We start from the raw sequence: 24,428 nt of genomic DNA, 5'->3' as shown, positions 1-24,428 counted from the left end.
CTTGTCTTTAATGAGGTTATGAAACAGATATTTCCCACAATTTACATTTGAAAACAACATCAAATTTCTCTAGTATATAATCGTAATGGAGTAATCAACATTCTTGTGATTCATATTTTACCTATTCAAAATGCTCTTTCATTTTCTTTTATAGCTAATTTTTATAGTTTAATTAAAGTCAATGGTGGCTTTCCAAGTCAATCTGCATGAAAGAGATATTGCCAGTGAGAAATTCTTTTGTATAATAGTCCAATTTAGCCAAAAGAAAGCTAAATTATAGAGTAATCAGGTTAGGTTAAAGTAGTAATCATGTCTCAAGCAGTAATACATTGACATTCATTTCAAAAAGTTTTTGAGCATATTGTGTTTGAAGATCTATTGATGTGATTTGACCGCTGTTGGAGGGATTTGGTTTTGTGTCTAATTCTACATATGTTTGACCTACACATTTTCCAACCATGTACATTACTTGTGTGCATATTGTAGCTTACCTCTAAATGTAATAATGCCTCTTCTCATGCTGGGTTTATACGTGTGTGTGTCCTTACTAAAAGAAATTACATTGATTTTGGAACCCGTATCAGAATTTATCTTGTTAATGAGTACTTTCAAAACTGTACTCCTTGAACTTTTTCATTAGCAAAATTGCTATGTGGCTTTAGTTGTGAAAGGTTAAAGGGATTGATTGGGGGTAGGTTTTGAAGGCAAATCTTGCTGAGGAAAAGTATTTACATGAGCAAACTCATCCTATTTTATGATGTATGTTGATCATGCATACTGTATGTTCGTGTGTGGTAAAAGTGAGAAAGAAGGCACAAACTGAATGCCTTGTAAAAGGATCTTTCATGAGGTATTGGAACATGGATAGAGGTTTAATGAGAATTGAGCAAGGGAGGGTAAGAAAAACTTTGTTATGAAGAAATTGCATACTTGAAAACATCTAGGAAGAGACTTTAATTCCATCTTAAAAAGGCCAATGAATTCAACCAAGGTGTTTCTTGTTACTTTATTTTCCTTTGTTTTGGTTCATCTAAACCCCCTAAGTTCAACCCTTTCCCTATTTATTAGAGTGACTTATAGCAAGCTTTCGCCATAAGTAGCATGTGATTTTAACCCCTAAACACATCTTTAATGAAAAAAAACAAAATTGCGTTCTTTCCTCTCTCTTTTACTATTCTTTTTTTTTTTGAAAAAAAATTCTCCCTTTTATTCCTGTGATATTTATACCTCTATTTTTGTTAATTTATTGGAAACTTCTTGGCCTAATTTGATGGGTGATCGTAATTCCTCCACCGACTTGGAAAACAAAGCCTAACACCCAATTCTTGTAAAAATGGGCCTTAATTTTTCCTATTACTTAGTCAAAAAAATTCTCCCAACTAATTATATCTTTCCTAACCTAAACTTTAAAGTTCAACCCTTAAAAAAAAAAACAAAACAAAACAAAAATCAATAAAATAAATAAAGGCGTAAACATTCAATTTAACCCAATTTTTATTCTCTCTCCGACTCGCAAACTTTGCACACTAAATACAAGGCAAAAACCGACCTATCAACTAAATCAAAATCTTCTCTCCAAAATCTCTCATATAACGGTCCTCAGAATTCCAAGGCTTTAAGCAACCAAAGATTAGCTCAAACAACACCTTAGTAGCTGACATGTTCTTTTCTTCCCTCCCCTTGTTACTATTATTTTTCATTAAGTTAAACCTCACTAAATTAGGTCAGATTTCAACTTCTTTTGATCCTAATTTTTCATGCAAAATCTTGAATTTCATCATGTTTTTGGGGCTTGGGTTTCTTTGTTTTACAGGTGAAAGGTCTTTTTTTAATCAAAATTTTCAAAGTTAAAATCAGAGTTCCAATGAACTTCTACCGCTCTGTTTCTTGCTCTGTTCTTTTTGCTTCAACTTGAAAAAAGAGGTTGATGGGTTATATTGATGGGTACCCAGAAGAAGTTTTTGATCAATACCCATTTTATTTGGAAGAATACGAGTTCTTTTAAGGTGTTTCTCTTTCAAAAAATGCTTCCTTTTGGTGGGTCGTTCTTGGTCTCCATCTCTGCCCTGTTTTTCTTTCTGTTTGATTTCTTCAGCAAACTTTTCTCCAGGTAAAGCGATTTTGACTTCACTTTGGTTTTTTAAACAATGAAACTCATTCTCCTTTCTTGAATTATTATTTTTTAATTTTTTTCTTCTTTCAGGATTCAAATAAATAAGCTTTCTCAATCAAACAATCAGATTCATATTGAGCCACAGGAAGAAACAGAGGAAACCAAAACTGACGCTAATGAATTTAAGGAGACAGAGAGTGACGTGGTTGAAGAAAAGGAGTCACCAAAGTTCTTTTTCAAGTTTCAGTTTCAAACTCAGACTTTTGAAGAATTTAGCAGGAAGTTTAGAGGAGATGAGAGTTATAATGTTGGCCTGGAATCTATTCCTTCTACAAGCACAAACAAGTATGAGTTCAAGTCGGGGCAGGATTTCAGCTGTATTTTTGAGAAGCCAGAGGATTTGACCTTTTGTGTCAGAAAATTTTATGCTAATTCAGAAAATGGGTTCTTGTCAGAAAAGGATTTCATGGAACGAAATTTGAAGGATGAAGCAGTCCCTGAAGAAGTAACAGAGAAGGAAGAAAAAGTGCCAGAGAAGACTCTGCTTGAAGCAGAACAAAGTGCAGAAACGGTTTGTGAAGAAGAAGCTGTTGGTGAGGAGAATAATTTGCCAATTCAACAAGAAGTTTCAGGGAATTTTCAGTTCTTTTCTGAGAAAGACTTCACTATTTCGGAGACTGAGACGGATTCGATCACTTCTAGTCCTGAGTATATGAGTCAATTTATTGGTTCAACTAGTGATGGATTTTTATCAGATAGAGATTTTGAAGAAGATTTTGAGGCTGATTGTTCAAGGAACATTGGTAAAGATGTGGGAGAATTAACCAAGGAAGATTTTGACACGCAGGAAGCTGACGATTTTGATAAGGAAGATAGAGATATAATGGAAGAGCTTAGAAACTTAGAAGAGTCTCAAAAATGGAATGAGGACTCCAAGCAAGAAGAAGTTAGTGGCAATAACAATGGATCCGGAAATACTTTGGATAATTCACAAAATTCCAATTTAGATAATTCATATGCTTCGGATTCTGATGATTCAAATGGATTGGAAACTTTGTGGGAGCATCAGGATCTGATAGAACAGCTCAAGATGGAGTTGAAAAAGGTTAGAGCCATAGGCCTGCCTACCATCTTAGAAGAATCAGAGTCTCCAAAGATAATGGATGACTTGAAGCCTTGGAAGATTGATGAGAAGTTCCATCATGTAGATAGAATGAGTGAGCTTCACAAATTCTACAAAAGTTACAGAGAAAGAATGCGAAAATTCGATATCCTGAATTACCAGAAGATGTATGCAATAGGTCAGTATCCTTTTACTATTTACTAAACGTTTTTCATTTTGCTGAGCCAAAAAAAAAGGTTTTTCATTCAATAGTAGCATGTAGATAGCTATATTGTTCGAGCATTTGTTTATCTTTTCGTTTATCTGATGTCATGTTTGAAAAATTCTATGTGTAATTATGAACCATCTTCCTGCTTAAGTGCTTATCTTTTTCTAGTTAATCAATCACAATGAAAAACACATTCTACCTTTAGCAGTCTTTTGGAAGTTAGACAAACGGACCCACTAAATCTGCTAAGTTGGGTTAAGCAGAAGCATGAGCCTGCTCGAAGCCTAAGCATTGGTGAAATGATTACACGAAAGTAGGAGGAAGGAGGGATCTATATACTAGTTCATATTACCTTTTGATTTTTTGGGAAGATGCTTCGCCTTTAGGGTTTGAAGGGAGAAAAAGACTTTATGCAAAAACGCGTATAAATGTTCATACTTGCAGGAGTGTTTCTGATGTGTAAGCCCTTTCTGCTAAAGCTTTTTGAATTGTTCTACAAATTTAATTATGAATAATGTAGGAAAGAATACCCTATGTAGATCAAACTACCCCGTTTTTCCTTTATGACAGTATTTTTAGTTAGTTGATGGTGCTATCTACGTCTTTGGTGCTATCCAGCCAACCCTTAGTTTCAGCCTAGTTCCACAATTTCATTTAAGACACCATCCTATTATGGGAATGCTTTACCTAACTCTCAATTACTACCGAATTGTGATAAAAAAATCTGCAGTATGGGTTTAATGCTCCACTAGATCTTTCTCATTGCTGGTTTTTTTGGGTGTAGAAAGTACTTTACAATTTATATGATAGAAAGAAGACAACTTGGAAAGCTATGTTGCATGAAAAATACTTGATAAATAAGTGACTTTTTAGGTTATGATTTATGTATAGGTGGCCAATTACATCTGCTTTATTCCTTTTTCATTAAATTTTGTTTTAAGTTTCATGTAAAGTAATCTGTCCCTCGTGTTTCTTCGCAATGCATAGGCTTTCTTCAGTCAAAGGATCCACTTCAATCAATTTCAAACCACAAATCATCCTCACCTCCAGCAATTACATCTCTTCTCTCCCAGAACCTTAGGCTAGGAAGGCAAAAAAAGTCCAAGCTCGACCCCATGAAAAAGTTCATTGAGGAGCTGCACAGTGATTTGGAAATCGTCTATGTAGGCCAACTGTGTCTTTCTTGGGAAATACTTCATTGGCAATATGAGAAGGCTATTGAAATATGGGAATCTGATCCTTATGGCATACGTCAATACAATGAAGTTGCCGGTGAGTTTCAACAGTTTCAAGTGCTGATGCAAAGATTTATAGAGAATGAACCCTTTGAAGGGCCAAGGGTTCAGAACTATGTTAAAAATCGATGTGTTCTACGCAATCTCCTTCAAGTTCCAGTTATCAGAGGCAAGTACTCTTAATCCTTTAAATGATATATGAAGCATTGTCGATATACTGAGATAGTGACAATATATCCGGTTGTTGCATGTCTCTCAATCCAATTAGGCCCCTTTGAGCTAAGTGGGGCCATTGGCAACCACAACTCATTGAGTGCTTAATTTCTTGATCACGAAGCAAAATTAAGTTTAGGAAACATTAGCTAATACAAGCTTAATTCTCCTGTAGAGGATAGTATGAAGGATAAAAGGAAGGCTAGAAGAAAAGGAAGAGATGATGATGCAATTACAAGTGACATGCTCGTGGAGATCATGGAAGAATCAATAAGAATATTTTGGCGATTTGTTCGAGCTGATAAAGTCGCAAATATTGTGATCCCGCAGAGCAGGAAAGGAACTCAAGTAGAACCCTTAGACCCAGCAGATCTTGAACTTCTAGTAGAAGTTCAAACAAGTCTACAAACGGTTTGTCTTTTAAAAGCTTTTATCAAAGCACCTAAAAATGGTGTACTCTTATTTGTTTTTAACATGTTTTCTATTGGAATTGCAGAAGGATAGGAAGCTTAAAGATATACTAAGAAATGGAAACTGCATATTAAGAAAATTCAGAAAGAATCGAGAGGAGAGTCCAGATCAAGTCCTTTATTTCTTCTCTCAAGTGGATTTGAAATTGGTGGCAAGAGTGTTGAACACGTCAAAAGTAACCAAAGATCAGCTTTTATGGTGCCACAGCAAATTGAGCAAGATTAGTTTTGTTAATAGGAAGATAAATGTAGAACCATCGTTTTTGCTTTTCCCATGTTAATATCTAAGATAATATAGCATTTCCCTATATAGCCATCCTTTTTGTTGCAGCGCCTGTTTCATATGCTCTTCAAAATTTTGGTATATGTAACTTTCATAGGCTTGATCGTGTTGATGACTATTTGACCCAAATACCAGGTTATAACCGGCACAAGGGTTTAAGTAGGTAAGATCCATTATACTCAAGCAAGCTTTACATCATAAACAATATATACACATCATATAACATTTCATAGTGAGTATATGTCTCAACTCGTATGCATATATTTCATCAAATATATTTCATGTCTCAAGTGATAATTAAATTGTCATGTCCCATTTTGTAGTGGGATTGTGACTAGTGCATGAACTCAGACGGGTATAGCTTATTAAGCTCAAATAAGTCTCTTTACATATATTTGTTAAACATTCATTATCATACAATAACACATTCGGTAATTCAATCTACATGCATTCATCCATAAGCGTTGCACGATCGAACCTATATCACGGGCCGAAACTTAAGTCTAACCTTGTGACCTTTATCACAGGTCGCAACTTAAGCCTAATCTCATAAGACTTCAAATTTTAAAAATAAAATTTAAGTTCATAAATCACAGGTTTACATTTTCAACTTAAAAGACATGTTTAATAGTTTGTGAAAGACTTATGTTTATATACCCAAGACACATCCCAACTCTTACTGATGTGAGATCCATGACATTCTATCTCGTGAGATCCGTAACATTCTACCCCACTTAATTATATAACGTTCTTGTTATATTAGTTCTTTACTCATAAAAGAGAGGAACTCTTACACTAGTCCGAGTCTATCTTGACTCTTGTATCTCTCATGAGGGCTAATATCAGTAAAGATCCAAATCTACTCTTGATACCATTTGTCATAGGCCAAAATTTAAGCCTGACCTTATACTATCTTAAACTTTAAAAATAATTCGAATTTATTCTGATATCACTTATCATGGGTCAAAACTTAAACCCAACCTTGTACGATCTTAAATCGATCTTAAATTTTGAAAATAGAGTTTAAGTTGACCTATAAATCACAGGCTCACATACTCAATCTAAAAGATACATTTAACAGGTGATAGAAAATCCATATTTATATACCAAAGACCTATATAATCTCTTACTAATGTAGAATCTGTGACAACCTAAACCATCCAATTACCACTCTTAGGTAACATATATATATGCTAACTTCTGATTACTAGTACTTGTTATCACATGTGTTACATGTGAATACTTTTTTTTTTTAATTTTTAATAATAATTATATATAATTATAAATATTTTTAAAGTATAAGATTTGAAATATAAATAATTTAAATTATATTAATTTATAAATTATTCAATATTGTTAGAATTGAGAAAAATATTTTTAATTAAAATATTTAATACAATTAAAATTTTATTTAAAAATTAGATAAATTTTATTAATATTTATAATAAAAAAATTAAAATGACAATTTGAAAATGAAATTGAACTTTTTTATCTCATTGATAATGGCATTTATTTCTTAATTTAAATTTCAAATTTTATGTGATATTATAACGTACTCTTGTAAGTTTTTCGATATTCAACCGATTGTATAATTATATGTATTGTAAATAGTAAACTATAGAGAAATAAATAATATCAATATAAATTATAGATAAATTGTTTTGAATCTAAAATTTTGAAGCCCCAAAGGAAAAGATATTCTCGAACCCAAACCCATACCCATTTGCAAGAGAAATATTCATATTTAAAGTCTAGCGTCCCCAACCACAATTACTTTGTTTTTTAGAATTACCTTAATTACTTATTAAATACTCAAATAACCATTAAACTAGAAAAAAAGAAGAAGTTGAACCATCAATTATTTTAGCTTTAAAACAGAAAAAACACGTGCATAATCTCAACCGTTGATAAACAAAACCCAAAAATAGATCCGTTAGATCTAGGGCTTCCATCCATAAGAATCGATATTTATGCATCCTCTTCTCCAATTCTAAGCCCTTAGGTCTAGCTCTGTCTCTCGTCTTCCAGTAAACGGAGCAGAGAAAATAAAACCCAAAGCTTTAAAAACCAAAAAAAATGGTTCAGAGACTTACTTACCGTACTCGCCATAGCTATGCTACCAAATCGAACCAACATCGTGTCGTTAAGACCCCTGGTAAGTGTTAATTTCGAAAAGGATGCTCTGTTTTTTTTTCTTTATATATATATGAAAATAATGATTTTTTTTCCTTTTTGAAGGTGGGAAATTGGTTTATCAGACTACTAAGAAGAGAGCAAGTGGGCCTAAGTGTCCTGTTACTGGCAAGAGAATTCAGGGTGTAAGTTCATTTTTTTTTCAAAAAAAAACAATTCATTGTGTTTTTTTTTTGGTTAAGTTGGGTTTTTGGGTTGGAATTTTGAGTTTTTATTGTTGGGTTGATCGAATGAGTATGAAATGTGGGTACCCTATTGTTCTTGTCATTGAGAAATGATGATAGGGGAATAAAAATAATCATTGTCTATCTGTTTATATTCATTTTGTGTTTGCTTAACGAAATTTGTGTTCCGAATTAAGCATAAATTTTGATCCTTTGAGTTATTTGAGATCATCGTTTAGATCTAAGTGTTGTAAAATGGGCAATAATGATCATTAGTTGTTTCCATGTTTCTATTTTTGTTTAAACTTATTGCCGTTGCTGATAGTGTACTGTGGATATCATTCCATTTTGACGGATTTAAATATGAAAGTAAACCTTGTTGGTCAAAAAATGTATTAATTTGTGATTACTTTGATCGTCCCTAATGTTGCACTTTCATAAATGGTGGAACCCTCAAAGGCATTTTACTTGAAAGCAATGGACAAACTGTGGAACTGTATAGTAGCATACTTATTGATATTAAGTGGATATATAAAACCTTTTCAATGTATATAGAAAGTATTATTTTGTCTCATTCAAGTAGTCTATTTTGGTTTTAGTGAAACACGTGATTAATCAGATTCTAGTTGTGAAGTTTTGAGCATTCTCTCAGATTTTTCTGATATGGCTTCTATGCAGATTCCTCACTTGAGACCTGCTGAATACAAGAGGTCTAGATTGCCTAGGAACCGCAGGACTGTGAATCGTGCCTATGGTGGTGTTTTGTCTGGAACTGCTGTTAGAGAGAGGTACTATTATGTGGATTATTTGATAGCTGTTAAATGGATGCTACCGTTGTTTTTTGTTCATTGAGATTGATGCAAATATAATTCTTGTCTTTCTGTGTTACATCTTTCTAAGGATAATTCGCGCCTTCTTGGTGGAAGAGCAAAAAATTGTGAAGAAGGTTCTGAAGATCCAAAAAACAAAGGAAAAGCAAGCCTCAAAGAGCTAGGATTCTAGATGTTGGTGAAGCTAAATTGTGTTTGGGTTGTTATATCCACCTGAGAGAAATTTTGGTTGTTATTTTGGTGATGATGAAATGTGGAACTGAGCTTCAATGTTTTTCTTTTTGTTTGTTCGAAACTGATTAATTTGCTGCTTGTTCACTTGACGACAAATCAATTGCAAATTTTGTTTTAGTAATGGTTTATGTTGAGTTGGTTTCTTTTCCATTTAGCCTTAATATTTGTTATTTTTGTATCCTCGTTAGTTTCTAAGAAAGTAAAAATTCAGCTGGTCTGAGTTTACTTGGTGTCTGTTAAAAGGTGTTCACAGTTGGGAAATATCTCAACTGCTTGTAGGTAGGTTTCATATACTTGAAGTTGGATTGTGTATGCTTCCCTGCCTGCTATAAATTCATCCATAAAAACTAGTTTCAACTTCTTTTTACATTATCTCAGAAAATGGAATAGGTGATTGTTTTTAGGCCATGAAGGACCATATTAAATAAATTTCTCAATCAGGATAATAGAAAGAGCTAGAAAATATATTGCTGCTTATGCCTAGATTGCTGATAGATTAAAATTTTTAGCGTTTGATATTGTTATTTCACCCGGGAAGATAAAGAAGAATCAATTAAAATTTGGAAGGTTAGTTAATTCAGTCTTGTACTTCACGGTGACAATACGGCTGTTTATCCACATGACAGTCCCAGCGGTGGACATTTTTACATGATATCTGAGAATATTAAAAGAAGCTCCAACTGAAAAACTGTCAAAGATCAATCTGGCTCATCAGAATTTAGGCTTACTTTAAAGAAAAAGCCCAATCAGAATTTTGGCATCTGTTTCCTCTCAAAAAAGCCCAAACCTCTTAGTCTGAAGAAACAGTGATAGTGTGTCACGAATGGTATTCGAACCCATGCCCTTTCGGACCAGTACCTGAAACTGGCGCCTTAGACCAACTCGGCGATCTTGAACAGTTAACTTCGGGTTAAATGTTGCTAGATGGCCAATTCTTAAACTGTTGCTAGAATTAGAGTTTCGATAAGTACCATTTACCGTCCATAATTTTGTCCTCTCATTTAGTAAAGAACTAGAACAAGATCCGCCCTAGGCAGGGTGTGTAAAATTTAATAAACAATTGTATAAAAATTTTAACAAAAAATTATATAAAAAATTAAAGTTAGTGATTGGTAAGAATTATTTATTATTTGTGATAATTTTTAATATCTTAATTTTTGTAGATTGTTTTAAAGAAAAAAGTTTTATATTGAGGGTAAAAAAAGAAAATGAAACAATTTTTTTTAAAAAAAAACTGAAACAATAAAAGATATACAAATGAACAGAATTCATTACATAATATACAAAAAATGTGTCAATTGACTAATGAGAGCATAATCTTATCCAAAAAATTTGAACAACATTACGGCGGATGTAAGTTTTTTGTTAAAGTAGCTAAAGCCTGTTTAATAATAGTCTTAATGTGCTACACAATGTACAACCAAAAATCAATTGCTACTGTTTAAGGTTGCTTATAACAAATGTACATACTGAAAAATTAACGTAGTGCAGGAATGTTTCATTTTTGTATAGCGCGTCATTGTTTGTACACCTTGGGCCTTGAAATGAGCAAAACCAAAAGAAAAAAAAATAATTAAGAAATAATAGCTAAAATTTGGGGAAAAATCAAAGAGAAAAACAAAATATTGGAAGCAAAGACGCTAACCCTAGGCTAATTGGCCTTTTTTCGATGTCAGTGCTCTGACAATGATTCTATAGTCTATAAAGAGAAGGGTCGTAAGAAGAAAGTCTAACAAGGAAAAGGAGACGGAGAACTAATCTCATATAGCATAGTGTGGAGAAGAGCTTTCGATTGGATAACTCCATTGAAAAATTACCTTGAATTGACCCTTATCGAATGAACGTAGTATTTCTTATCATGAGATAAGTTAAACTTACCTTTACATGAAGAGATACATCGATCAATCATCAGTATTTTTTATCATGACATATTTTTTATCATGACATAAGTGCGTAGATCATGAACAAAATAAAAACAGAATATTTGCAGTTGAATAAATAACAAATAAAGAAGCAAAGAATGCATACCTTCGATGTTAATAAAAAGAACAATATGAAGACCAAACCAAGAATTAATAATCGATAAAAACATGAAGAATAAAATGCTAAAAAAGAGGTAAACAAAAAACTACAAATAATATTCAAATAATGATACTGCTGTTTGTGAGCAGAAAATAACTGCAGAAGAAACTTATGGTGCATAGGATTAACAAAAGAAGGAATATATTCAACAATCATCAACATTTCTCATCATGATATAAGCACACACATTGTGAATGAAATAAACAAGAAATGTTTATAAATTAACAAATAAGTAGTGAAGAAAAGAATAATAGATAATAATTTGAGAAAATTATGAAAAATAACATTCATCATAAGTTCAATTCAAAAATATCATTTTTTATAATTTTAACTATTTTTGATTAATTTTTGACATGACTTGACAATAATACTCTTTAAATAATTTCAGACAAATCAAATTTGGTTTCAGTTTTCTCTTTCTCGCCATCCAAATAAAAATTTCAAAATTAAATATCGATTTCTCTCTCTGCTCAAATATGTCTATTTCACCATCCAATTCGCAGAGATGATATCAAGTTCTTTCTTATTTTGTTTTATTTTTTTGGATGGTGGATCTTGGGGTTTTGAAGGGCGATGAGAAGTGATTTTGCTCTTTGCAGACAGTGATTTTGCTCAGGGAGAAAGAACAGCTAAAACATGTTTGATGGGTTTTATGGTGGTTCACGATTTTGTTGTGTTTGTGATTGGGATGATTTGTAAGCATGTTTGTTAGGGATTTTAAATTTTTTTATGAGATTTTGAGTTGAAATTGTTCATGAAATATTTTATAAAGAGAGTATATTTTGTTTTTGTATAAAGAGAGTGAGCAAGGCCTCCTGATAAGGATGTATTTTCTCTTACTTTCGAGGGTTATGGAGTTTTGTAACTTATCTTTTATGAAATGCACAATTTCATGGCTTAGCAAAATAAAAAAAATATGTGTTTTAAGTTCTTGAGTTTATTGGTTTATTCATAAAACCCCAAAATTGAGTTTACTAATTTTTAGGTATTGCGTGACTTAATCATTGTGTGACAGTTTTTAGGCATTACATGATTGGTTTTAGGTATTACATGACTAGTGTTTAGACATTGCGTGACTGATTTTTAAGCAATGCCTAAGTCACACAATGCCTTACTAACTAGTCACACAATGCCTTACTAATAAGTCACGCAATGTCTTACTAACAAGTCACGTAATGCCTATTAGTTAGTCACGCAATGCCTTATCAAAAACTAGTCACGTAATGCTTTATCAAAAACTAGTCACGCAATGATTTATCAGAAACTAGTCACGCAATGCCTTATCAAAAATTGGTCACGTAATATCTTATCAAAAACTAGTCACGCAATGCCTAAAGTTAGTCACGCAATGCCTATCGATTAGTCATGCAATGCCTTATCAGAAACTAGTCACGCAATGCTTTATAAAAAACTAACCACACAATGTCCAAAGTCAGTCACGCAATGCCTATCAACTAGTCACGCAATACCTTATCAGAAACTAGTTGCGCAATGCCTTATCAAAAATTAGTCACGCAATACCCAAAGTCAGTCACACAATATCCAAAGTCAGTCACGTAATGCCTAAAATCTAGTATTGTAATTCCCAAAAATTACCAAAACTACTGAATTTCATTTAACAAGATCAACAACTTCAAACGATACACCATATTTCATTTAACAACATAATTAACGAATATGAATGCTCAAAATGTTCAAAAGTTTTTCTTCATGTATAAAAAATTACTGTAAAATGCTTAAAAATACTCAAAACGCTCATAGATTTTCTTCGTGTATCAAAAACTACTCCAAAATACTCAAAATGTTTAAATGTTTTTCTTTCTGATAATGAATACTTCAGAGATGAATAGTCTAGTGAGGAAAGCTCGAAAAATATGAGTCAGTTTGAGGCGCAAATCTAAACATACTTGACCCGTTAATAGGTTTTGGGTTGAGACGCGGAGCCAAATAAATGGGTCGATTTAATTAAAGGTAATTTTGTCTAAATTTTAATTCTTTTAACTAAAAACACTTAAAATTATAAGAAAGTCTATTATTAAAAACACGTTATGTATAAAACCCATTTAAAAAAAGAACCTAATAATTTACTATTTATTTTAGTAAGAAAAGTAACGAAGAAAGACAGAAAATCTTTATAATTAAACAAATAAGCACTAAGAAAGAAATAATGAATAATAATCAATTCCTGTAAAATATCGAATCAAAATCAAGGAATCCATTCATTTCCTATAGATACTGTTTACTTTAATAAGAAATATAACGAGAAAGACGAAGAAAACGTTTATAAAGGTCGAAAATATAAAAAATAAAATGATATAAAACATCTCAAGAGCGAGAAAAAAAAAATAGATTAAACATGAAGAACAAAAACCGAAAAGATAAACAGAATCACTAAATTTAGTACAATAAAAAAAGAAGAAAAAAGTTTGATTAAAAGACATTAAACTCGATGCAAATGTAAGAAGAAAACAGCAAATAGATTCAAGCAATGTCGGTGCCTACCCTGACAAAAAACCCGACCAAGTTAATTCATTTGAAGGTGAAAAGCCAAACTCACACTGATGTAGATTCCAATATCAAAAAGTAAGGATTTCATTAGCAAAAATCCAAAGATACCATGAAAGAAACAGAGCAAAAGATAGACAAAATTATGAATGAGAGGAAACCTTTGACGAAACTTTAAGAAAACACACATTTTGAAAGATAGTATCAAAAGGAGGATCTAACTCATGAGTACAAAAGAGTCTGAACGATACCCGTCATAACCTCTAAAATAAGATAACATCAAATTATGTATTGCTGAGAACTAGGGAAGAAATAAATGACAAGGAAAAACAAAATTAAAGAATTGAATACAAAAAAGAACATTGCATGAAACATAGGAACATAGGAACAAAAAGGTCAAAATAATTCAAACAATGCCCCTAAAATATCCAATGAAAAATCAAGAAACCCATTCATTTCATACAAATCTATTGATAACATATCATAAGATAGCCGAACGTAAGATAACATAAAGAAACAATCATATAAAAGATATAACATGAAATAAGATGGGATAAACTCATATTATACAACACTAAGAAGCAGGAAGAAAAGAAATACAACAGCAAAACAAAATTAACAAATTCAATACATGAAAAAACAAAAAACAACATGTCATCAAGCACATTAAGTTGACACAAATATAAGAACAAAAGAGTAAAAAAATTGCAAGAACAGAGTTGTGATTCCGAGCGTAAAACCAAGAAACCCATTCATTCGAAGCAAAAAATATTTTTCATGCAAATCCATTCGCTGCATAGAACAATGAAGCAAAAAAAAAAAAAAAAAATCAAACCTTCATCCTCTGTCACAGATCCTCACATTCTTCTTGTTAAGCCAACACTACGCTAATAAAAATACAATAAAGGTGCTAACCAAACATCACAATAATAAACAATGTTGTGAGGGGTTTTCTAATCAATAACTTCCTCTTCATCTGGATAGAAAGTATATCTGTACAATTAAATTATGATGACTATTTAAACTATAAAATAGCATTTAAGCAAAGGATCTAGGAGAATTGGTACACAAAGTAAAAGAATACAACTGCCACTTCGGCCTGGTGAGAACAACGCTAAGAGAACTGATACACCATCAAAGCTCAAGCAGTTAACTGAAATCAATGAATCAAAAAGGGGGAAAAAAAAGGATGAAAATGACAAAGACACACCCAATCAAATGCAAGAAAAAGGTTTTAAGTATGCCATGAGAAACTCACTCGATGCTAGTATCATCTAACAATTTCTAAAAAGCCAAGGAAATTCCCTTAGTAGCTTTTGTAGAGTCTAATTGCTTGAAGTATAAGGAGGTATTGCAGGAATTCATAATTCAGATAACTTTAAATGAGTTCAAAAAAGACCTTAAACAATCTTAAGAAAATCCTCAAATTGAAAGGATTTCTTTTAATACGGGTAGGAAAATAAGTTTGTTCAGACCAAATTACCTTTTATATGGGTATAAAAAGAATTCATCATTTTAGTGATTTATATCAATATTAGAAATTTTGAAATAACAACAAAAGATAAAACCTCCAAGATAATTGTTACCTCTGATGATTTCCAAAAATAAAAAATAAAAAGTATTACCTGTTAGATGTCAACATCATTAGGCATGTCAATAGGAATATCAACTGGCATGCAAGAAACCTCAAGCAAAATGCCCCTGCTGATCTTGGCATTTGAGGTTTTCTTTATGCCTGAGAAGTAAAGGATCAAGAATCATGGAAATTAACATAATCTTGAATAATTTATGACAAAAATAAAGAGTTCTAAAATTGAAATCTATAGAAACAATTACAACATAGAGAAAAAAAAGTCTCAAAAATCTTTGAGGACTACAAGATTTCCAAATTTCTAAATCTAAAAGGATCCTGATCATAGAAAGCCTTAAAAAGTAATAGCAAGAGGTTCAAAACGTATTAAATTATATCAATAGGGATCCGCCTTTGAACTCCAACATGTAAAAGTTCAACATGTAAAAGTTCAACATTTCTAACGGATTTCCAACGAAAAAGTCCGTTGAAAGTTTTGTCGGTACAAGCCTTGTGGGTAATAGTTTCCGTTGGAAATTTTCAACGGAAAATTCTGTTAGAAATTCGTTGGAAATTCGTTGGAAATTTCCAACAGAAATTCTGCTGCAAATCCGTTGAAAATTTGAAATTTTGTCAATTTTTTTTAGAAATCCGTTGGAAATTTCCAACAGAATTTTCGTTGAAAATTATATTTCCAACAGAAAAATCTGTTGGAATTTTTTCCGCTGGAAAAATTATTTCCAACGGAAATTTCCGTTGCAAATTCTATTTCCAACGGAAAAACATGTGGCATTTCCAACGGAAATTTCCGTTGGAAAAATATTACCAACGGAAATTTCCGTTGGAAAAATATTACCAACGGAATTTTCTGTTGGAAATATTTTGACCTATTATTTTTATAATAAATTTTCAGAAAAAATTACCATTTTTGTTTCCGATACTAAATTTAATTCCGCATACAACTGTAAAATATATAAAAGAAAAACACATTACAAAATTGAGATTCAAGTCCTAACATCTAATTAGAAATTATCCTTAACACACAATATATAAAATAGTTTGATACATATGAATATTAAACATAACATCCTTAAAAAGTATCCAAGTGTTTGCACTGAAAATTATACATCATGTGAGGGAATTTTTTAATTACCCGTATAATTTTAAAATTACTACTCTAAGCCTAACCCTATTACATTTTTACTACCTTCTAATTACCCTAAATCTATTTAAAAACCCGATTATATTAAAATATTATTAAAATCTTCTTCATACAATTTCTCAAAGTATACCCGAGTCCGTATACATATACAATAATATTTCTCTACGTATTTCATAAAATTAACCACTAATTAAATTTTCTTCTACAAAAATATTAAAATTTAAATTTAAATAATCAAAAACAACAATCTTAAACATAAAATTAAATAACTAAAAACAAATATCTGGGGAACCGGACAACATCATTCTCACTCAAAAATCAAGTTTGAAAGTACTAATTGCAATTTACGTTAATGGAAAACTATCGAGTAAACTAATGACAACATCGACATTGGCATGTTCCATTAATTCTTAGGGTATCATTTTTCAGTAACAGACAATACTAATATCATTAAGATATTAACAGACAACAATAGCAACACATCAACTCCAAAAAATTGTCTGAAGCAATCAATAAACTAGTATCATTTTTCAGTAACAGACAACACTAATTGAAGCATTGAATCTTGTTTGCATAACAATTATTAAGAATGAACCTAGTTTAACAAAATTCTATACCAAAATCTCAACTGGGGAAGAACAATGGCGTAGGGCTTGGGACGACACAGAGGCAACCGGCAGGGAGTGGTTGTGGCTGGGCGGTTGGGGAGAAAAGAAAGATGAATCGATGAAGGAGCCGAGTGTGGTGTGGTAGGCCGGCAGCTAGGGAAGAACAACGGTGTCGGGCTTGGGGTTACACCCACGCAGCCGGTAGGGCCTGGCTGAGGCTGCCCGGTTGGAGAGAAAAGGCAGATGAACCGATGAAGTACTCGAGCAAACTATTCTAATCGGCAGCTGACGAGCATGGCCTGGTAGGCCGGCAGTTAGGGAAGAACAACGGTGTCAGGCTTGGGGCGATACCCATGCAGCCGGCAAGGCCTGGTTGTGGCTGCTCGGTTGGAGAGAAAAGGCAGATGAACCGATGAAGTACCCGAGCTTGGAATGGTAGGTCGGCAGCTGACGAGCGTGGCGTGGTCAGTCGGCAGCTGGGGTCAGGGAAGAACAGCAGATGAAGGACTCGACTGAATGAGGCAAGGAACGACTACCAATTAGAAGAGAAGAAAGAAAGGAAAAAGAAGGGTCGAGGGGTGGCTAGGGTTTTTAATTTTTATTCATTTTTTAATTTTTTTAACATCAATTACTATTACATAAACATTTAACATTTGGATTAATGTACAAAAAACACATTTTGTTATATAAATTTTATAAGTATTAAAATTATCATTTTTATAATATTAATATAAAATAAAAAATAAATATATATTAAAAGTATTATAGTGTATATACAAAATAGTAATTATGTTTTTTTAAATAAATCGAATTTATATAAAACATAGTTATTAAAAGACCTTATAATTTAATTAATAATAATAAATTTATTGATTATATGAATTTGTCCTTATTTACATGAAATTTAAAAAAATAGCTAAGTAAAAAAAACTATTCTAATCTCACAACTTCTTTTTAAATAATTAAGTTTATATATTATAAATTTATATAAACAAAAGTATATATGTTTTTTAGTAATTACTTTATAATACAATAGTAATTATATTTTTTATAAATAAACATAATACATAATATAAAGTGTATGTTTTAAAAGACATTACAAGTTTTATATTATAAAGTATATATATTAAAAGTATTATAGTGTATATACGAAAGCTGTAATTATATTCTTTTAAAATTAACCCAATGTATATAAAGTATAAATATTAAAAGATATTACAATTTAATTAATAATTATAATTTTATTAATTATATGAATTTGCCCTTAGTTACATGAAATTTTAAAAAAATAGTTAAGTTTCAAAACTATTCTAATCTCACAACTTTTTTTTAGATAATTAACTTCATATATTGTAAATTTATATAAACAAAGGTATATATATTATTTAGTAATTCATTTATATAATAGTAATTATATTCTTTATAAATAAACATAATAGATAATAGAAAGTGTATGTGTTAAAAGACATTACAAGTTATAGTAACTATAAAGTGTGTGTGTGTATATATATATATATATATATATATGTATGTATATATATATATATATATATGTATGTATGATTTGGATCCTATTACATTAATAATTATAATCATCTAAAAGAAATTTACTATAATCTTACATAAATTATATATTAATATATATATATATAGACCCTTATTTAATATATCTCATATATATATATATTCAGTTATAAAGATATTTCAATTAAAAAATATAACTTCTACTTTAATTTTAATACAATTATTAATCGATTTTTTCTTAAATCATACTTGTTTATCTATCTATATATATATATATATATATATATATATATATATATATATATAAATTTATATATATTTTCTATAGATCTCGGTCATATTTGCATGAATACATAGATATAATAAAATGATATTTTTTAAGCACAAATATTAATAAGTTTATTATAAAACTTCAATCTTAATTTACATATATTAGCTAATTACAATTAAAACATAAATAAAGTAATATATATTTTTTATATGATTTTTATATCTTTTCATGGTTTTTTATAAAATACAAAATTTTACATTGTTATTTTTTACAATTTTAGAATAATATAACATTACCCCAATTTGGTATTATTAATAAATATTGTATGATTCATTAAAGTATAAAAAATTATACAAAATTACTCAAAGGAAAACATATTTAAACAGAGCCCAAAATTTTAAACATATAACTATGTATTTGCTTTTAGTAATATCTAATTCTTTAAAAATAATAAATAAAATGTTAAAAATTTTAAATTTTAGAATTGAAAAAATTATGATTATTTCCAACGAAAAATTCCTTTGGAAAGTTTAACAAGTCATTAACACTTTGATGCACTAAAAGTTACTTTCCAACGAAAAATTTCGTTGGAAATTCCGTTGGAAAGTTACTTTTTACAATATATCATTGATTCTTTATCTTTTCCAACGAAATTTCCAACGAAAAATTTCGTTGCAAACTGTAAATATTACACATGTTTTTTTTTTTAAAGTTTAATGTTCCAAAGGATTTCCAATGGGAAATTTCGTTGGAAAAGATAAAGATAACATAGGAAAAGTTTAGGGTTCCAACAAAAATTTTCGTTGGAATAATACACAGTAACACGTGTGTCCTGAAGATGAAATTTTCAACAGATTTTCAACGAAAATTTTCGTTGGAAATCCGTTGGAAATATTAAACAGTAATATGTGTGTGTTGTACAGGTCAAATTTTCAACGAAAAATTTTGTTGAAAAATTTCCAGTAGAAATCCGTTGGAAATCCGTCGGAACAAGCATTTAAAAATTTTAATTAAATTTCATTGGAAATCCGTTGCAAATACAATGTTTTTTTGTAGTGAACAATGGCACTTTCTGGAGCAATCCCAAGAACACCACAAGGAGCAAAAACCCTAGCTAATCAAGTACTTGACCTTTAATGGTAGTACAAACGATTGCACTTGAACCTTCAACAAAAGAGGAAGTTTTTAACTATACTTTGTGCTAGCAAAGAGGACAATAATTGTCTTTTTCTTCTTTTTCACAATCTTAGCCGAACCTCTTTTGAAAATTGCTTTATAAGCAATTTTCTCTTTCACACAAAGGGAGTGGTGGCAATGAAAGAAAATGTTTTCCTTTTTCTGACAAAAACTACATTTTCTTCAATTGTGAAAAACTCTCATATGGAAAATAGTTAAAAGGTGACTTATATAGTTAGGTTAAAATAACTTCAATTTTGCAATTAAGCTCTCAATATTATAACACATTATAATATTGAGCCCATTACTTAATTAAACTCTTTTAATTAAGTCCTTCGAAATTAAAATCAATATTAATTTCCTTTATATTTTGCAATCAAGGTCTTATAATTCTAATTATTTATAATTATGGTAAAAACTTAATTAAACTATTTTCATTAAGTTTATAGAAGTTAATTACCTAGCATGTTATTTAAGTCTAACTTAAATCGTCATTCTTTCAATTTAATTCAAATGCAATCATTGTATGTGACCCATTAGGTTCCTAACATGTTGGCAATGGAATTGATTAATGACTTGATTGATTAATATAAATTTTAGTCAATTAATTTATAATCAATTCCATAGACCAAGATTGACATCTAGCAATGCATCATGGCCACCAAATTGTTGGGAGAGTCAAAGGGTTCTTTGACAACCTTTCAGTGCACAATCTATCAGTGTAATTCATTCCCTCATCATATATCCCGGAGATGATAAGAGCTTGGTACAGTGTCTACTTTTATTGACCTCCATATTTGTTCCTGCAATTATAGCATTAGCTTTATAGAGAGTTATGAAACCTTTTTCATAATCTCCATGTCGCTTTGGCCAAGGACTTCAATAAGCTAACGTTAACCAAGAACTGATAGGATATGTCCTCTAAAACACTTGAGGTGATGATTCCTATTTTGACCACTCATTTGCCTTCACATGCTTCATACAATACCCAAAAGCATCATGTTTTGGCATCCTTGGTTAGGCATTCGTAAAGATGAAATCAAAACATAGCACTCCACACATAAGATAACCTGGTGTCTCAAGTTTAGGGAGTATTTACACAACTGACATATGAGAAGTGTTGCATAGACACTAGAGTGTATTACCAAATGCACTTCTCATGGTAGGTCATGTTCAGTGAACTTACTCTTCTAGTCAAGCACTTATATTCTAATTCCAAGTATCTCTATACTTCAATTTATGAGATCGATTGCTTACTTCCAAAGTAAGGAACATAGAATATACCAGTCTCTAAGAATCATTGATGTCCAATCTCAATGATACATTGACCAGGAACATTTTGAGATTATGCTTTGATGCATAGGAATCTCATAACTGCAATGTAAAACCCGACCCTATAAATACATGTCATGACATACATGCATTGAGTAGCATGTTATTACGCTAGAAAAGCACCTAAGAATAGACGAAACCTGATATTGTACCTAACGGTACACTTAAATTGATTTAACCTCGAACTAGTTCAAATAGGAATTGTAGGATTAAATTTAATATTTTATAGTCCAGGAATGACTAAAAATGATTGTTCGGAGTTCGAGGGTTCATTTGGGGTAAAATTAGAAATTTTGATATTCAAGGGCAAAATCGTCATTTTGCCACCTAAGATAATAATTTGATCATGGAGTGAAATTTTTGACCAAGATTAACTATTTGGAGTATAATTTAATGATAGGAAGTGAAAAAGTTTAATTCTGGTGATTTCTGGAGTATAGGGGCAAAATCGTAATTTTGCCACTCACGGACAAAATTTGAGATTTTGAGAGAATTTAGATCAAATTTGACAAATTGGAGAATGGTATGAGTATAAGGGATGAAAAATATGTCTATGGGAAATTTTTCAATTTTTTGGGCAAAAATGTAATTTTTCACTTTTACGGGGGCAAAAGTGTAAATTTAAAAAATTACTCCACCGAGACTTTGGATAAGTCTGAGAATTTTATCTAAGCTATGGATATGTGGGACAAGTGTATGGTGAAAATTTGGAAACAAATGGATGAAATTTTAAAAATGGACCAATGGAAAAGTGACACGTGGCATTTTTTTAATGAAATAATATTATTTTAATGAAAAGTCAGCCCATTTAAACCCAAATTTTGAGTGCTGGCCGGCCATAAGGAAGAACAAGAGAGGAAATAGAGAGGAAAGGAAGAAAAAAAGAAAAACCAAAGAGAAACAAGAAAATTCAAAGGGAAATTCGCGTTTTTCGCCCGTTTACGCGTCTAACGGTAAGATTTTTCGATTTTAGCTTGATTTCTACCTTTCCTATGTCTTTATTTCCATTTAGCATGCTTGAGGAGAGAGATTAAAAAGTGATATCAAGGTCTGGACGAAATTCTAGGGGAGAGAAATTGAAATTTTTAGGTTTTGATTTTTAGTTAAATTGATAGTTTTAGTTAGTTAAATGTGTTTAGAAATTAAATTGGGCAAGAAATCATTAAATTTTCACAATACCCACTCTTGGCTGGATGCTCAATGCTGTACAATGATGATGAATTGATTTTATTCTAAGGAAAATGAAGAGAAAATGATGAAAAACGATTAAACGTGATAGAAAAACAAAGTAGAAAATTAACCGACTTAATGTCCCATTTTTGGCCGAATTTTTCAAGGAAGGGAGTGAGCTGATTTTGTTGTTTTTAGAAGGTTATTGGCTGATATTTAATGGTTAGAAATGTTGGAGAGAGAATGGGATGATTTAGAGCTAAAATGGAGCGCGTTAGCAATTTATCGAGCAAAGTGCCAAAAATAGGTTAATACCGCGTTTAAGCCGTTTTAGGCTATTGCATTTCATACCATGCATTAGTATAGGATTTAAGTTAATTATATAGTGATTTAGCATCAATGTGATGAATTGTGTAAATTTTTGTAATGTGTCTAGGAGGAGAGCCTTCTGGAAAAGGCAAAGAAGTCGTACCCGATGAGTAGTGATCGGGGCGCTTAGAAAGCTTTTAGTTTGTACAAACGGTGAGTAAACTTATTATTATTGTAAATTATCTAGAGTTTATTTTAAATACCCTTTATGTATTTTATGAAATGAGAACGAGATTAAAACGGGATTTTTGATGTTTTAGGAATAAATGTGACAAATAAAAATATATTGTATTGATTATGAAATTGAGTAATTGAAGGCTACAAATTGACTTGAAAAATATATATTTTCCTAGGAATGACTTATGAGAAATGAGTATATGTGGCTATATTTTGTGAATGCATTGGGAAATTTTATGTAAGTTGTTTTACTATGGAGGCTGGATAAATAAATAAAAGTCACGTTATACTGTCAAAATTTTATTAAAATTGGTGGGTTAGTCACTGCAGTGACGGGTTTTCGTGGACTGCCTATTAGAGGGGCACGGTAAACCCAGTTATATAGTTACTCTGGTTGTAGAGGCGAGGAGGGTAACTCCTGGGGTAGTATTAGAGCTCACTTCACGTCGAACCCCCACGTGAATGTGTAACTCGGCCAACGCCAAGGAACGGCTAGTTTTTAAAAATAAAAATGTGTTTCATGTGTGAATATTTTAACACCCTTGGCGGACTCGGTTAGATGCCTCGGCCAAGGTATCCCCGAGGATTAGTTTTGGCTTGAGCCTTGTTTTAATAAAAGCCATAAGCCTTAACAATTGTTTTGGTAAATTACAAATATTTTATGGTTTAAGAAATAAATTGAAAACATTATGAAATGGGTTGAAATTTATTGTTTAAACTTGCCTCCATTTTACTCGCCTTTAGATATTTATGATAATGTCTGTTTACTCATTGGGATTTTATAATCTCACCACCCTCCTTTCCACCCATTTCAGGTTCAGTATAGACTGTAGATAGCTGATTTCATCGAGGACTACCATTGGATCTGTATTATCTAAATCGTAGGTTCACAGTCCTCTTTACTTTTGTTTAGTCGGGGGCCCTCTTGTTATTGTAAATTAAATTAAATATTTTGGCTTACTGTATTTCAGTATGTATACATTTATTTAGCTTTTACGCTATAAAAATTATTCACGTATAACTCTATAAATATTGTTTTATAAGAAAATAGAATATTTTCCTTAATATTTCTTTTATTTTCTTATTATATTCAAATAACCGTAATTTCGTTTTAAATGAAGATTTTAGACTTTTAAACTCATTTTGAATATGAATTATGTGTTTTGTACTTGTATATTACGTTTTAGCCAGTTTCGAAATTTTTGAGAAAAAAATGATCAAAATACCCCTGTGTGGCGAAAATTTTATTTTGATTGTTTTTGATCTAAAATAGTATATATTCTTTAAAAACTCAATATCTAACAATGATTGCTCACAGGAAAGGAAAGAAACTGATATATAAGCCTTGCGGGGTTTCGGTTGGCATTCCGGATAATGAGTGTCAATCGGGACGTCGCGACGATTGTCATGGGCCTA

The 24,428-nt window shown here is 31.2% G+C and overlaps 2 protein-coding genes across 2 annotated transcripts; both read left to right on the top strand.

Moving 5' to 3' along the window:
- The first annotated feature begins 1,537 nt into the window (after positions 1–1,537).
- On the top strand, positions 1,538–5,881 carry LOC18601505 (uncharacterized). The gene is made up of 5 exons (XM_018120468.2): positions 1,538–2,110; positions 2,204–3,414; positions 4,432–4,848; positions 5,068–5,303; positions 5,389–5,881. The coding sequence occupies exons 1-5, from the start codon at positions 1,941–1,943 to the stop codon at positions 5,641–5,643; spliced, it is 2,289 nt and encodes a 762-aa protein (XP_017975957.1). The 5' UTR covers positions 1,538–1,940; the 3' UTR covers positions 5,644–5,881.
- A 1,749-nt stretch (positions 5,882–7,630) lies between these two features.
- Positions 7,631–9,187, top strand: LOC18601504 (large ribosomal subunit protein eL34). The gene is made up of 4 exons (XM_018118772.2): positions 7,631–7,800; positions 7,884–7,963; positions 8,681–8,790; positions 8,903–9,187. Exons 1-4 carry the CDS (start codon positions 7,722–7,724, stop codon positions 8,994–8,996), a joined length of 363 nt encoding a protein of 120 aa, XP_017974261.1. The 5' UTR covers positions 7,631–7,721; the 3' UTR covers positions 8,997–9,187.
- Positions 9,188–24,428: the final 15,241 nt, after the last annotated feature.

Source organism: Theobroma cacao, chromosome 4, assembly GCF_053813885.1.
Source record: "Theobroma cacao isolate CCN51 chromosome 4, ASM5381388v1, whole genome shotgun sequence".
Taxonomy (NCBI): domain Eukaryota; kingdom Viridiplantae; phylum Streptophyta; class Magnoliopsida; order Malvales; family Malvaceae; genus Theobroma; species Theobroma cacao.
The sequence above is the reverse complement of the archived record's forward strand: the minus strand, read 5'-3'. Positions and strand labels throughout refer to the sequence as shown.